Source organism: Zingiber officinale, chromosome 9A, assembly GCF_018446385.1.
Source record: "Zingiber officinale cultivar Zhangliang chromosome 9A, Zo_v1.1, whole genome shotgun sequence".
NCBI classification, from domain to species: Eukaryota; Viridiplantae; Streptophyta; class Magnoliopsida; order Zingiberales; family Zingiberaceae; genus Zingiber; species Zingiber officinale.
In genome coordinates, this window is record NC_056002.1 from 114,334,059 (window position 1) to 114,348,269 (window position 14,211).

Sequence of the window (14,211 nt, forward strand, 5' to 3'; positions counted from 1 at the left end):
AGAGAAAGTAGGAGTCCAAGCATGAGGTTAAATATACGATGATTCTAATATGACATGCGATAAGATGGTATCAAAGTTAAAAATAGTAGCTAAGAGTGTACTCGGTGAGTAAAAGGAATATTTATATCAAGAGAGTAGTGAATGAAGCAAAGAATAAAACTTCTAAACGATTATATCAAAAATTCAATACAAAAGAAGGGGAAAGAGACATTTATAGAATAGCTAAAGTGAGAAAAAGGAAGACGAGAGATCTTATCCAAATAAAATGTATTAAAGATGAATGTAATAAGGTACTAGTAAACGATAGAATAAAAGAGTGGTGAAGAGGTATTTTCATCAACTTTTTAATGGAAGTTTAGATGAACAACTTAACTTAGATAATTTAAGTAGGTCAAATGAGAATAAAAATTTAAAATTTTATCATATAATACAAATTTCAGAAATAGAACAAGTTTTAAATGGAAGGCACAAAAATAAAAGTCGTTGGACCAAATGATATTTCGATAGAGGTATGGAAATGCCTAGGGAACAATGTATTAAATGACTTATAAAATTATTTAACATGATATTGAAAACAAAAAAAATGTCTGATCAATACAAAGATAAGTACTCTAGTTCCCTTATATAAGAACAAGAAAAAAGTACAAAATTATGCAAACTATAGGGGTAATAAACTAATGAGTCATACCATGAAACTTTGGGAAAAAGTAAAAAAAAAAAAAAAAAAAAAAAAAGGCAGCCCGGTGCACGAAGCTCCCGTCATGCGGGGTCCCGGGAAAGGATCCATTGTACGCAGCCTTACCCTACTTTTTGCAAGAGGCTGTTTCCAGGATTCAAACCCGTGACCTTTTGGTCACATGGCAACAACTTTACCGTTGCGTCAAGGCTCCCCTTCTTTGGGAAAAAGTAATAGAAAAAAAAAATTAAGGAGACTATTATGACCGAAAATCAATTTGGGTTCATGCTTGGAAGGTCGACAATAGAAGTTATACATCTTCTTAAACAATTAATTAAAAATTATCGAGAGTAAAAACAAGATTTATGCATGATATTTACTGACTTAGAAAAAACTTATGATAGAGTTCCAAGAGAAATTATATGAAAAATTCTAGAAAAGAGATGTGTTAGCATAACATATATTGAACTAATTAAGGATATGTACGAGAATGTAACGACTAGAGTAAGACTTCAGGCGGAGTAACTAAAGTATTTCCAATAAAGATAAGGTTACATCAAGGATCAGCTCTAAGTCCCTATCTTTTTATACTAATTATAGACGAACTCACTGCACACATTCAAGGCACAATCGTGGTGCATGTTATTTACATATGATATTATTTTGGTAGATGAAACACGTGAAGAAGTAAATGTTAAATTAGAATCTTGACGGGAAACACTAGAAGGGAATAATTTTGGGCTTAGTAAATAAAGGCAGAATATATGGAATTTAAGTTTAGTAATATCAGACATAATGAGACAATTGTTAAGATAGGAGATGACGAATTGCCCGAAACCGAGAGCTTTAGATATTTAGGATCATTTTTGCAAAATAATGGAGAAATTGAGAGAAATATCTTACATAGAATACAAGCAAGATGGTTGAAATGGAGAAGAGCGTCGGGTGTTTTATGTAATCGTAAAGTACCTCTAAAACTTAAAAGAAAATTTTACAAAATCGTAGTTAGACCTGCTATGTTATATGAAGCTGAATGTCGGGTTATAAGTCGAGCACATGAGCAGAAGATGAGAGATGCAAAGATGAGGATGTTAAGGTGGATGTGTGGACATACGAGAAGGAAAACTACGAGAGACATGTTTAAAATGGTACGAGCATGTACTTAGACGACCAATAAATGCGTGATGTGAAACTATGACAAACACGCATATCAAACGAGAAAGAGGAAGACCAAAAAAGTCTTGGTTAGTAACAATAAAATAAGATAAAATTTATTTTAAGTATAGATGATGATATAATAAGAGATAGAGCTCAATGGTGTAAAAGGATCTATATAATCGACCTCACCTAGTGGGATAAAGCTTGGTTGTTGTTATAATAGTTGTTTAAGTTCATGCATATTTAATTAATTTAGTTGTACTTTTCGAAAATGTTAGGAATTATTTTCTCTCCGCCTACATTAGTTTTCCTCTCTCGATTCCTCTCGTGCATCATTCTTGCTTGTCCACACGCACCCACTCATTTGGTCACCGACACCCGCTCATCATGCTTTCCTCTATTAATCCTCATCCCTTCCCTTCTCTCCATAGATATGAGTTTTCCCAATTCTTTTATGCAGTGGGCATCATCCAAACATTGCCTACTCGTTGCACACTAGCCACCCACCCATGACAGCCTATCTGTCGACACCCACCCCTTACCTTCTCTTTAGTTATCATCCTCTCCTTCTCTTCCATCCCCTCCCCTCCCTTCTCTCCATCAATCTCTTCTCTATTCGCTGTGCGAAATCTGATTTTGTGATGGTCGGTGTCAGGAATGACAAATTTCATGTGTCGATTGGCACGACTAGCACAACTCAGACTTAATACCATAGTTCTTCAAAGTCCATCGTGTTATATCGTTGTTTCTGTGACTCAAATCACTGTAACCTAGATCACAGAAAAGCAATTTCTGCAACCTTCAGCACATCCACATAAACTGCTAAATTAGTTCTAATTTATGAGTACCAGAATGAGCTCCATCCATGGGGGTAAATACATGCAAATTTAGCAACTTACCAAAAATATTCCATTTACTTGATGGCAAAGGCCTAACCATCATATTAGCAGCATGTGGATCACAATGCACAAACCCATGCTTGAAAATCATCTCTGCAAAAGCATGACTGACCTGCATAATTTCAAACCCACATATAAAGTAAGACTATATATGCTACTACAGAAACAAAAACAAAAAAAAAAGCATTTTAAAAGACTTACTAATTTTGAGACATCGATTGGCTCAAGTCCAAGCCTTCGTATAGCTCTGACATCAGTTATTTCCGGGGCATCCATAAATTCCATAGTCAGAATTCTAGATGTACTTAGGTTCCAAAAGACTTTGGGGGCATATATGTTACGTGCTAAATGAGGAGATAGCTTCCTAAAATTGTCCATACATTTCAAACTATTTCTAGCCTCAAATAAGAAATCTAATTCCTGAAAATCAAGATACCAAGCGCTCAAATTGTAGAACAATGAACAGCATCATACATGGACAATATAAGAAACAGATATGACAATTATTTCAATGTGTTAGGATAAAAAAACATTGATAGATCAACAAACCTCAATGAAAATGAACAAAAATTTATTGCTTAGCACTCCAGTCTGAATGACACATTTTACATAATTCTACAATGATTTTAGTGATCCACTCTAAATGTCAATTGTCATAGCAACAGCCTCATTCAATCCTGATAAATGAGGATTCATCATGTATCCTGTTGAGTGCAGTCCCCGAGTATGATTGAACTGGCATGGTCAATCATATCACTTCAAAGCTCCACATTACCTTAAGAGCAAAGTTTAAAATTTCAAGTAATGAAGTTTCAGTCTTTGACCTGAACCATATGGTTTCATAACCATATCATGTTGGTATGGTTTTGATTCTTATTAATTTAATTAATAATTAATTAGATTGCTAATATATTCATGTCCTTATATTTATATTTGTACATTAATTTAATGACCTCACTCTTGTTAAAACCGAAGGAATTTAGACATCTCCACAATTGTTAATTGTTGTTTACAACCTTGCAACCCCAACAACTTTTTTAGGCAAAATGCTAGAATGAGCAATCAAAGGATGAGACCTTAGTACTTTAGAGACTGGGGCAAATTTTGCTTATAAATTTTGAAATATTAGAGCAATTTTAGTTTTAAAGACCGAGAAACTTTCATTGTTAAGGATGTAATTTTATTTAAATGAATGTATATTTTTATTGCTTTATGTAATTATATTTAAAATTTTCATCGTAACATTTAATAAAAAAAGAGCATTAAATATCATTTTATTTCATGAATTTTGTTTGATACAACACAAGGATGAAGTGAAATAATTTAAAATTCCGTGGTCTCATTTTAATTTGGTTTTATTTCTTTCATCTAATTATAATTATATTGGAGTGAACCAAAAATAAAGAGAGACAAGATATTACAAAGTTAAAATATTATATTTTAACTTTCTCCACCTCATACATCTATGACTAGTTTGGACTGCTCATTAGCACAAACCCTATAAACCCCATTTTACTTGAAAGGTTGAGAGTGAAGCTATGTGGAGTGTCTATATCTCGAGCATCAAGATGAACCCAAAGATTTGTGTTGCATTCTTTAGGGTTTATTTTCTGTGAACCATTGCAGATGTAGGCTTTAGCTTCTAAGTAGGTAGTGGTACCTAAGGAGCTTATTCTTATGGTCTAAGATGACCTATACAAGTTTTAGGAAGTCTGGTACTAGTGTCAAGATTTAACCGACCTTAAATTTATGTTGGTCAACCAAAAATGGTGTTCTGGACTCATAACATACAGAATTTCAGTTAGATCAACGTAAGTTGGCTGGAGATCAAAATTTTTGTCAGTTGACTAAGATTTGAACAATAACTTCAAGCAATTATAAACAGCTAGTTTTTCATCAACCAAAGCTTTCTTATTAGTTGTCCAAACAACAAAAAATATAATTGTAGAGTTGTTATATGTGCCTACCTCCCTAGCTGGAAAGAGGGAACAAATTCAAAGAGGCACACATAAGTGAGAAGACAAGCATTCAATAAGTTAAAATTGTAGTTTCAATTTGTGGTCTCAATAATTGTATTAATATACAAGCTTTATAAATAGTGTAAACATTTCATCAAACAACGTTATTAAGATTTATCTCTCTTCTACTACTTTCTCCTTTGTCAACATAAAAAAAAAGGCCTTCTTAGCAGTCTTCTTTGGCCACAGAGTCTCCTTTAGTTTGTATGCTTGAAAGGGTTCAACACAGATGTGATCTTGAACCAATGGTCCTAATATTTCTTATCTCAACCACAACAATCCATCAAATCCAGAGCAAGTATCACCAAGTCAAACGAATAAATAACAGGAAAACTCTTATGAAAGTTTATGCACAAATTAGGATCACCATAGCAATACATTTCTTGTCTTCAGTTTATGCATGAATTACGGTCAAATAACAAATTAATGCTTATCAAGTCAACAGAAATTGGAAATGCTGCACATTTTTGGAAGTAATGGTAAAATTAGAATTGTAATAAGCCTTCATTTAAGTCAGTGTCTTTTTCCATCTTAATCTCATCGTATGGTATTACAAGAAGAATGTATTTTCCATTACTAGTAAGAGATGCATATTCAAGCAGCATAAGCCATAGATTTCATGTAATCATGCTCAAATTATAGAGTGGAAGAAATAGCAGTCATGCAAAGGACACTTACCTTGGGTACACTCTCGCTGACTTCATGAACCAACCATCTGGAAGGGAGGGAAACTAAATCATTTAGTTGGTCAATGAATGACATGTCATGTTGAATCATATATCAAATACCTGTTTATCTACAACAAGCAGGCTATGACTTATACAATGTCTTTTTCCTTAAGACTTCTTTAATCAGATGAAAATGCAAGCAAACTTATCATTAGCAATGGTACACGGTTATCTACCATAGTATAGATATTCAGATGTCAAAGTCAGTCCATTAACGTCACTAACCAAATGATTCAAAGAAGCTCATTCTTATGCAAGCATAGTGGTAAACTAGCTACAAAAGGCCAATAATATGAAGACATACATTGGGGCAAAATTCTCAGTTTCAGCTGTAGCAATACCAAGAAACGAGCTAGAAATGCCAAACATCTTACAAACTTATGCCATAGGTAACATTAACTAATCATGATATTCCTCTACAATATATTGAAAGGATGCCTGTCAACTATAGAATGAGAACATGTAATATCGAGTGGTTGATGATCTTAAACACAGTCTCATTTGAAGATGAAGTAAATCGCTTAATCAAATATATACATCAAAGTTGTGGTCGTGGACAGTGTTGTCAAAATCGAGAGTTTAGGTAAAATCGTTAGAGTGGTCATAAAATCGGATCATAAAATAGAATCGTAAAATTGTAAGATTTTACATCATACTTTAAATCAATTTTAAAAGAAACCTGATATATTCTTTTTAATTGATCATTAAATATTTTAATCAAAATTATAACATAAATCTACATATAGAACATTTTAACTCATATAATCATAAACTAATCATAATTTTAAACTTTTAAACAACCCAATATTTACCATGAAAATACAACATAAATATAAATTCAAGTCTAAAGATAAATAAAACACAAGATAACAAATTAATATAAATCATTCATAGGCAAATGCATATCTAAAATTGTCCCAAAATGATATCATTTTGTCCAAAATAGTTTCCTTTTATTAAGGACACAAAATCAATAAAATTATCTCAAAAATCATATTTTTACAAGTTTAAATGCAATTTTACGATTTTGATCCGATTTTGCTCTGATTTTACTTTAATACACGATTTCACTCGATTTTCATAAGTGAACTCGTGATTTTGTACGAGTTTACGAGTTCACTCGCGATGTTGATAACATTGGTCGTGGATGTAGAGCAATCTCAACATAATTAAAATAACACTAACAAATGCGTCTACAAGCATGAACCAGTCCAACAACAACATTTTTGGTTTTCACCTTACATGAGCTAAGGGTGCTTGAGACTGGCAATTTCTTTATAAAAACTAGATAAATGGTAATGATAACACCAATACAATAAACAGTTAAAAAAAATCAATGATATAAGACAATGGAATGATTCCTATGATATGGTATTTAGAAAGAGATTCTTTAATTCTCAATTATATATAGCTTGTTGATATGATTTAAAAATAGGTTTTAAATTAACAAGTATAAATTGAAAGTTCTAGCTTAGGAAGTTCAAATTTTATTTAAGTTTTAAAAATGGTAAAGATGCATGATAACTCAATAGCATTACCTCAAGACCTTAGTTCACAACCTCATGATATCTCAACCTTCAGCAAGTTGACAAATGGCATTTTAAAAGAGTTCCTTAATGATATTGCAGATGAATCCCTTAAAGATGCAACCTTTAATGAACCTCTTATAACATTTAAGAAAATCTTCTAATGGCATTTTAGATGATGCCCTACATGATTTAATTTTAGAAGAACACCATGTTGACTTGAGCACTTTAGAAAGTAATCATCTTGATCTAGATATAAGTTGTTTATGTTATCTAGAGAAGCCAAAAGAAGAAATTAAACAACATAAAAAATTACAAGCTAGTAATGCAAGATACCAACTTAAAAAGATAAAAATCACTTTTTAAAGCTCATCAATCGACTAAGTTTCTTTATTTACTTTGATCTACCAAAGTAAGAGCTCCAATATACTGAGTAATGATTATTATTAAGTATCTAGTGATAATCTTGATATTGCATTCATGAATCGAAATTTTTTCATAACAAATGCATTTATATCTACTTTATTAAGAAACTTGATCACAATGTGTGTTTATTTAAACACAAGTTTAATTGAAGGATATATTAATTTATTAAGAGAAAGTCGAGCTTTCATCTTAGTATGTTTGACTTTGATACAAGATATGTGAATTACTACACTGTGTTTCCACCTTTGTACCAATAAAAGAGAAAGAGACCATATATTTCTTCACCCAATAATCCGCTTATATGTAGATATTTATATACATAAGGGAAAGATGATCCTACAATTACGGTATATCTATCAATCATTAATTACAATCAATCACAATCTCTATAATTAAGCTAATCTAAATCAATCATAATCCCTACAAGTATGGGAGTCTTCGGAAGTATTCAGCACTCCCCCTCAAGCTGAGCATATATGTCAATCATATCCATCTTGTCACAAAGTTCCGAGAATCGTTTTCCTCCTAATGCTTTAATGAAGATATCGGCAATTTGATTGGATGGTGATGTGAATGGAGTGACAATTTTTTTAGCTCATTACACACTTGTGAATAAAATGACAATCAATCTCAATATGCCTAGTCCTCTCATGAAAAACTGGGTTACTTGCAATGTGAATAGTTGTTTGATGATCACAGTACATTGGCAGTGGTTCTTTATAGGTGAACCCTAATTCTTCAAGCAGATTCTTTAATCATAACATCTCAGTTATAGTATCAGTTATGACCCTGTATTGAGATTCGGCAATCGACTTAGCAATAACAGTTTGTTTCCTACTTCGTCATGTTACTATATTTCCCCTATATAAGTGCAATACCCAGAAGTGGATCGTCTGTCGGTCTTAGATCCAATATAGTCGACATAAAAAAAAAGCTTCGAACTTTAGGTATCCATTTCTCTTAAATGGCAACCCTTTTCATTAAGATTTCTTAATATAATTAAGAACTATGACTTGCTTCGCTTATCCATCAAACGACTAACTATTCCAACTACAAAGGAGATGTCAAATCTCATTACTGTTAAATAGATGAGTTTCCCAACAAGCTATCTATATTTTGCCTTATCCTCAAAGAACTCTCCAGTATCATCCCAACACACTTGAATTGATATCCATAGGCATATCAGCCGACTTCGTTCCAAGCAATTCAATTTCTTTGAGTAAATCTGTAGCATACTTCCGTTGGCATAATGAAACTCTAGATTTGTTGTTAGCAATTTCAATTCCCAAGAAATACTTAGGACGTCCCATATCCCTCATCACAAAGTATTGCTGCAAATACTTCTTAGTTTCGTCTATCCCATATATATTACTGTTGGATATTAGGATGTCATCAACATAAACAATAAGAATGATAATCTCATTTGTGCTATGTCGTACAGACACATAATGATCTGATTTACACTGTTTGAAGCCAACAACATTGATTATATTACTGAATTTATCAAACCAGGCTCTGGGCCTTTGTTTAAGACTATAAATAGTCTTTTTAAATCTATAAACCATAGTAGCATTCTCCCCTTGAGCAACATACCTGGTAGTTTGTCCATAAACAAGGTCTCGTGCAAATCACCATAAAGAAAGGCATTCTTCACATCTAGCTGATACATTGGCCAAGATTAATTGACAGCCAAAGAGAACAAAACTCTAATAGAATTCAGGCGAGCAGTAGGAGAGAACGTCTCAAAGAAATCAACACCATAAGTTTATGTAAATCCTTTGGACACCAAACGAGCTTTATATCGATCAATAGTACCATCAGCTTTAAATTTTAGAGTAAATACCCAACGGCAGGCAACAATATCAATAAAAGGTGGTGCAACCACCAACTCCCAAGTATCATGGGAGATAAGGCCAGACATTTCTCATCCATTGTAGTTTGCCAAGCCGAGTGTTGATAAGCCTCGGTGTAGGAAGTTGAAACTTCGGTAGATGATAGAGAAGCAGCAAAAGCACGGAATGCAGGACCAAGGTAATCAAATGAAATATGATTAGACAAAGGATGAGCAGTGCAAGATCGAATACCTTTACGAAGAGCAATAGGCAGATCAATATCGGAGGGACGAGCATCAGGATTTGCAGGAAGAGGGGAGGGACATGAATCTGGTTCTAGCCTAGCACGCCTTGTGTACACCTTGTTTAGGAGATGGAGCATCTGTACTAGGAGACATAGATGATGGGATAGGTAATGGAGGAGATACTAATATATCATGTAGCTGAGCAACAGGGGAAAAGTATGATTGGGACTAAAAAAACGTAACATCAGCATAGGTATAACTGCATTTTGTGAGTGAGTCAAGACAATGATATCCTTTTTGTGTGCAAGAATATCCAAATAGGAAGTATTTAATAGAGCGAGGAGACAATTTATCCAAGCCAGGAGTAAAATTATGAACAAAACAAACACAACCAAATATGCGAGGAAGCACAAAGAAAAGCGATTTGTCAAGATGAAGACAAGAGAAGGAGATGCCCCCATGTAACATAGAAGGCATCCTATATATGAGAAGCAAGCTGTGAGTATAACATCACCCCACAAAAACTTAAGAACGTGCATGTGACAAGGAAGAGTACGAGCTACATCTAAAATATGACAGTGTTTGCATTCAACAACTATATATATATATATATATATATATATTTTAGGGGGGGGGGGGGGTATGAACAAAATGTTTGATGAATTATGCCATGAGAATTACAGAATGTAAACACTATCTGAGTGAACTCAAGTGCATTATCGACACGAAGAATGCGCAAGGCAACGGAATATTGAGTTTTTATTTCATTATAAAATGATGTTAACACATCAGGAATCTCACTCCTATTTTTAAGTAAATATAATCAAGTCATGCGAGAATAATCATCAACAAAAATTATAAAATATTGAAAACCTTCTCTCCACTCAACTCTACTAGGTCCCCAAACATCACAATGAACAAGTTCAAAAGCAAAAGAAATACGTTTATCAACTCTAGACGAAACAGAAGTATGATGATGTTTGCCGCATTCACAGGACTCGCACTGAAAATCAATAGACAGAATGAGAACTAAACTTTTAAGAGCGAAAGAATATGGGTGACCTAGATGACATGTCATTGATAAGAAGACACAATTGCTGAGAATGCCCGAGAACTTACCGGTGTAACCGAATCCAGATAATATAGGTCATCACTCTCATGTCCTCCACCAATTATCCTCTTCGTGTGCAAGTCCTCTTCGTGTGCAGGTCCTGATTCGTGTACAGGTCCTAAATAATACAATAGGATGGATAAAAAGATATGGAACAGTTGTGAGCTTTTGTTAGTTGGCTTATGGGTAAACTAACCAGAAATTTAGGTGCAAAGAGAATATTATCAAGAGTGATATCTAACAACACCTCTTCCCGTAATCGGAGAATAGGTATCATTCGCTAGACGGACAAGGATAAAGATAAGGAAGCAAAAGAGGAAGAGAAAACAGACTTGTTACCTCTAATATGAGCAAACGCCCAGGAATCCGGCATCTAAGACTTATCACGAGACAAAGCAAACACACCTGGAGAAGATGAGGCAACAATGGCAGAGGTAATGCTAGCATAAAAGCGAAGCAATTTCTCATAATCAATACGAGAAAACAGAGACCATATCATCATGACCGCCATCATGACCGCCAGTGTCTGGTGATGGAGCTGATAGTTCGGTAGATGCATTATTAGGCTTACCAAACTTTGTCTAACACTTCTTGGAGGCATGGTTGAAGCGACCACAGTGAACACACGAACAACTACTCCTAGTGGTATCAATTCCACAACCACGACCGTGACTACACGACCCTAAAAGAACCCACAACCGCGAGCAGCATAACTGAAGTATCGGAAGATGAGGAAAAACTGGTAGGATGACACGTGGTCACACGAAAAATCCAAGGCAGAAAAAAACGTTGGCATAGAAATCGGCAACACAGGACGTTGGTGCCGAAATTGGTAGAAAAGGATGTCGGAGCTGAAATCGGCAACACAAGGCGTCGGCACCGAAATCGATAGAAAAGGATGTAGACGTCGAAATCGGCAGAAAAATTAGGTCAAAGAAGGAGAACCTGACTCTGATATCATGTAAAAGAGAAAGACCATATATTTCTCCACCCAATAATCGCTTACATGTAGGTATTTATATACATAAGGCGAGAAAGAGGATCCTATAATTATGGTATGTCTATCAATCATTAATTACAATCAATCACAATCTCTAGAATTAAGCTAATCTAAATAAATCATAATCCCTACAATTAAGGGAATCTTCGGAAGTATTCAACAATATTTCATGATTTCAACGAAGAACTGATCAACATTTTTACCTTACAAATTAAATGTTTTCTCACTCATAGGAAAGGGCAAGTAAATATAAGGATAATAAAGTCAACGCACAAATACAAAAGAAAAGTTCATTGATTCCTTGCTCGTTAGGAGGGACACTAAGGATACTGAAGAAGCATTGCAACACAAAGTTAGTGAAACAATTCTTCCCTATGCTTGGTAGCAATGAATAAAAAAGAGAAGTCGACAACTCGTCTAGAATAGAGTTCTTCTCAGTTGAGGAGAATACCACAATTGAGTAAATCTTATTTAAAATATTATTGAAAAGTTCAAAATTGTTTAAGTCATCAAATTATGATAATTTGTTATATTTCTTGAAAATAAAGGGAGATTTAAAAAAAAGTTTAGTTTTTAGGAAAAAAATCAATTAAGACTATCATTGGATTAAAATAAATGTTTATTTTGTGAAAAATAAGTCTTATTGTCGATCTAAAAAAAACATAAGAATCTCATGTATTAGACATTTTTTAAATTAATACAATCTCTTTTGATTCTCTTGAGGTTTTTATTTTGTGAGAGTTTTTCTTCTGGATGAAGTTTTATTTTCTCTTCGAGATATTCCTAGGTATATGATGTTTCAACTTGAGTGTTTTTGACAATATTTAATTAAGGCAAAATATGTTTTTGACAATCAAACTGTTGTCAATCTATATTGTACGTCGATATGAGTTGGCATCCACTCTATCGTTCAAATCTAGGACTGAGGCAAGCACTGAAAACTGGGATTTTGTATTTGTTAGATGATGTAGGGCGGATGAGATAACCTTGATAATATCTCAAAAAAAATGCATGGGTGAGAATAACGCCTCCAGTACCTGTAGTCCAATTCTGGAAAGCACCAGTGCAAGAAACTCACTATCAAATTCACAGTAGCAATGTCTGCAACAGCAGTATCTGTCAAATGAGTGTGCTGAACCTGTGGATACATTACAACAATTGGAAGTAGGGTGTTACATGATTATCTTATGAAAAGTTAAAAAATGTAGATCTGACTATGTAGAGAAGTCTGATAGCTCTGACCTTTATAGCAACTTTCTGGCCATCATGGGTTCTAGCAGCATGAACTTGTGCAAGAGAAGCACTAGCTAAAGGCTTTGAATCAAATTCTTGAAAAACCTAAAATCATGTTTATTTAGTGGATAATACTATGGGCACAGGCTACAATAAGATCATTCAGTATCACAGAGATGGAGAGAGTTCAGCAGGTTTAACAATAAGAAATCTAGCATCTAGTTCTACAAACCTTCTCAGGTGGTCCTCCAAGTTCTTTAATGACTACATTTCGGATTTGATCATATGAGGAAACAGGACATCTTTTCAGCATTGAGGCCTTCATTATCCGAACATATTCTTCAGGAATTACATATTCCTATAACCAATGTACAAACAAACTGCCATGAACATAAAAGAATAATGTGGATTAAATTATGAGAAATGTTGCATGTCATATCAAAATCATGCATAGTGGGAAAATAACTATTAATTGGCATGCATTCCTAATAGCTTATCTTTTGGGGAAAATGGTTTTATCTCCTAAAGTTTTACTGTATTAGTCATATCTCGAGTCAATTTTTTTTTTCTATTATTATTTTGACAATCTCTCTTGTGCTAGTTCTTCTATTTGCTCTCTTGTGTTCAGGATCCAATTTTTTTTTCTATTATTATTATTATTATTTTGACAATCTCTCTTGTGCTAGTTCTTCTATTTGCCATGAACATAAAAGAATAATGTGGATTAAATTATGAGAAATGTTGCATGTCATATCAAAATCATGCATAGTGGGAAAATAACTATTAATTGGCATGCATTCCTAATAGCTTATCTTTTGGGGAAAATGGTTTTATCTCCTAAAGTTTTACTGTATTAGTCATATCTCGAGTCAATTTTTTTTTTCTATTATTATTTTGACAATCTCTCTTGTGCTAGTTCTTCTATTTGCTCTCTTGTGTTCAGGATCCAATTTTTTTTTCTATTATTATTATTATTATTTTGACAATCTCTCTTGTGCTAGTTCTTCTATTTGCCATGAACATAAAAGAATAATGTGGATTAAATTATGAGAAATGTTGCATGTCATATCAAAATCATGCATAGTGGGAAAATAACTATTAATTGGCATGCATTCCTAATAGCTTATCTTTTGGGGAACATGGTTTTATCTCCTAAAGTTTTACTGTATTAGTCATATCTCGAGTCAATTTTTTTTTCTATTATTATTATTTTTATTTTGACAATCTCTCTTGTGCTAGTTCTTCTATTTGCTCTCTTGTTTCAGGATCCAAAGGGATCAGTCATGGTTTGGGGAATCATAGATATATAAATTGTGTCACTTTCTTAGGGTGACATGGTGCCATATCCAAGATGGTAAG

General features: G+C 33.6%; 1 protein-coding gene across 1 annotated transcript in view; it reads right to left on the reverse strand.

Moving 5' to 3' along the window:
• Positions 1-14,211, reverse strand: part of LOC122020158 (putative ABC1 protein At2g40090) — a 37,029-nt gene that overhangs the window by 16,005 nt on the left and 6,813 nt on the right. Inside the window, exons 3-8 of the mRNA XM_042577940.1 lie at positions 13,085-13,210; positions 12,862-12,957; positions 12,657-12,757; positions 5,430-5,466; positions 2,935-3,153; positions 2,734-2,845 (exon numbers count right to left, since the gene is read on the reverse strand). Coding sequence (XP_042433874.1) covers positions 2,734-2,845; positions 2,935-3,153; positions 5,430-5,466; positions 12,657-12,757; positions 12,862-12,957; positions 13,085-13,210 — 691 coding nt within the window. The remainder of the gene's footprint in view (positions 1-2,733; positions 2,846-2,934; positions 3,154-5,429; positions 5,467-12,656; positions 12,758-12,861; positions 12,958-13,084; positions 13,211-14,211) is intronic.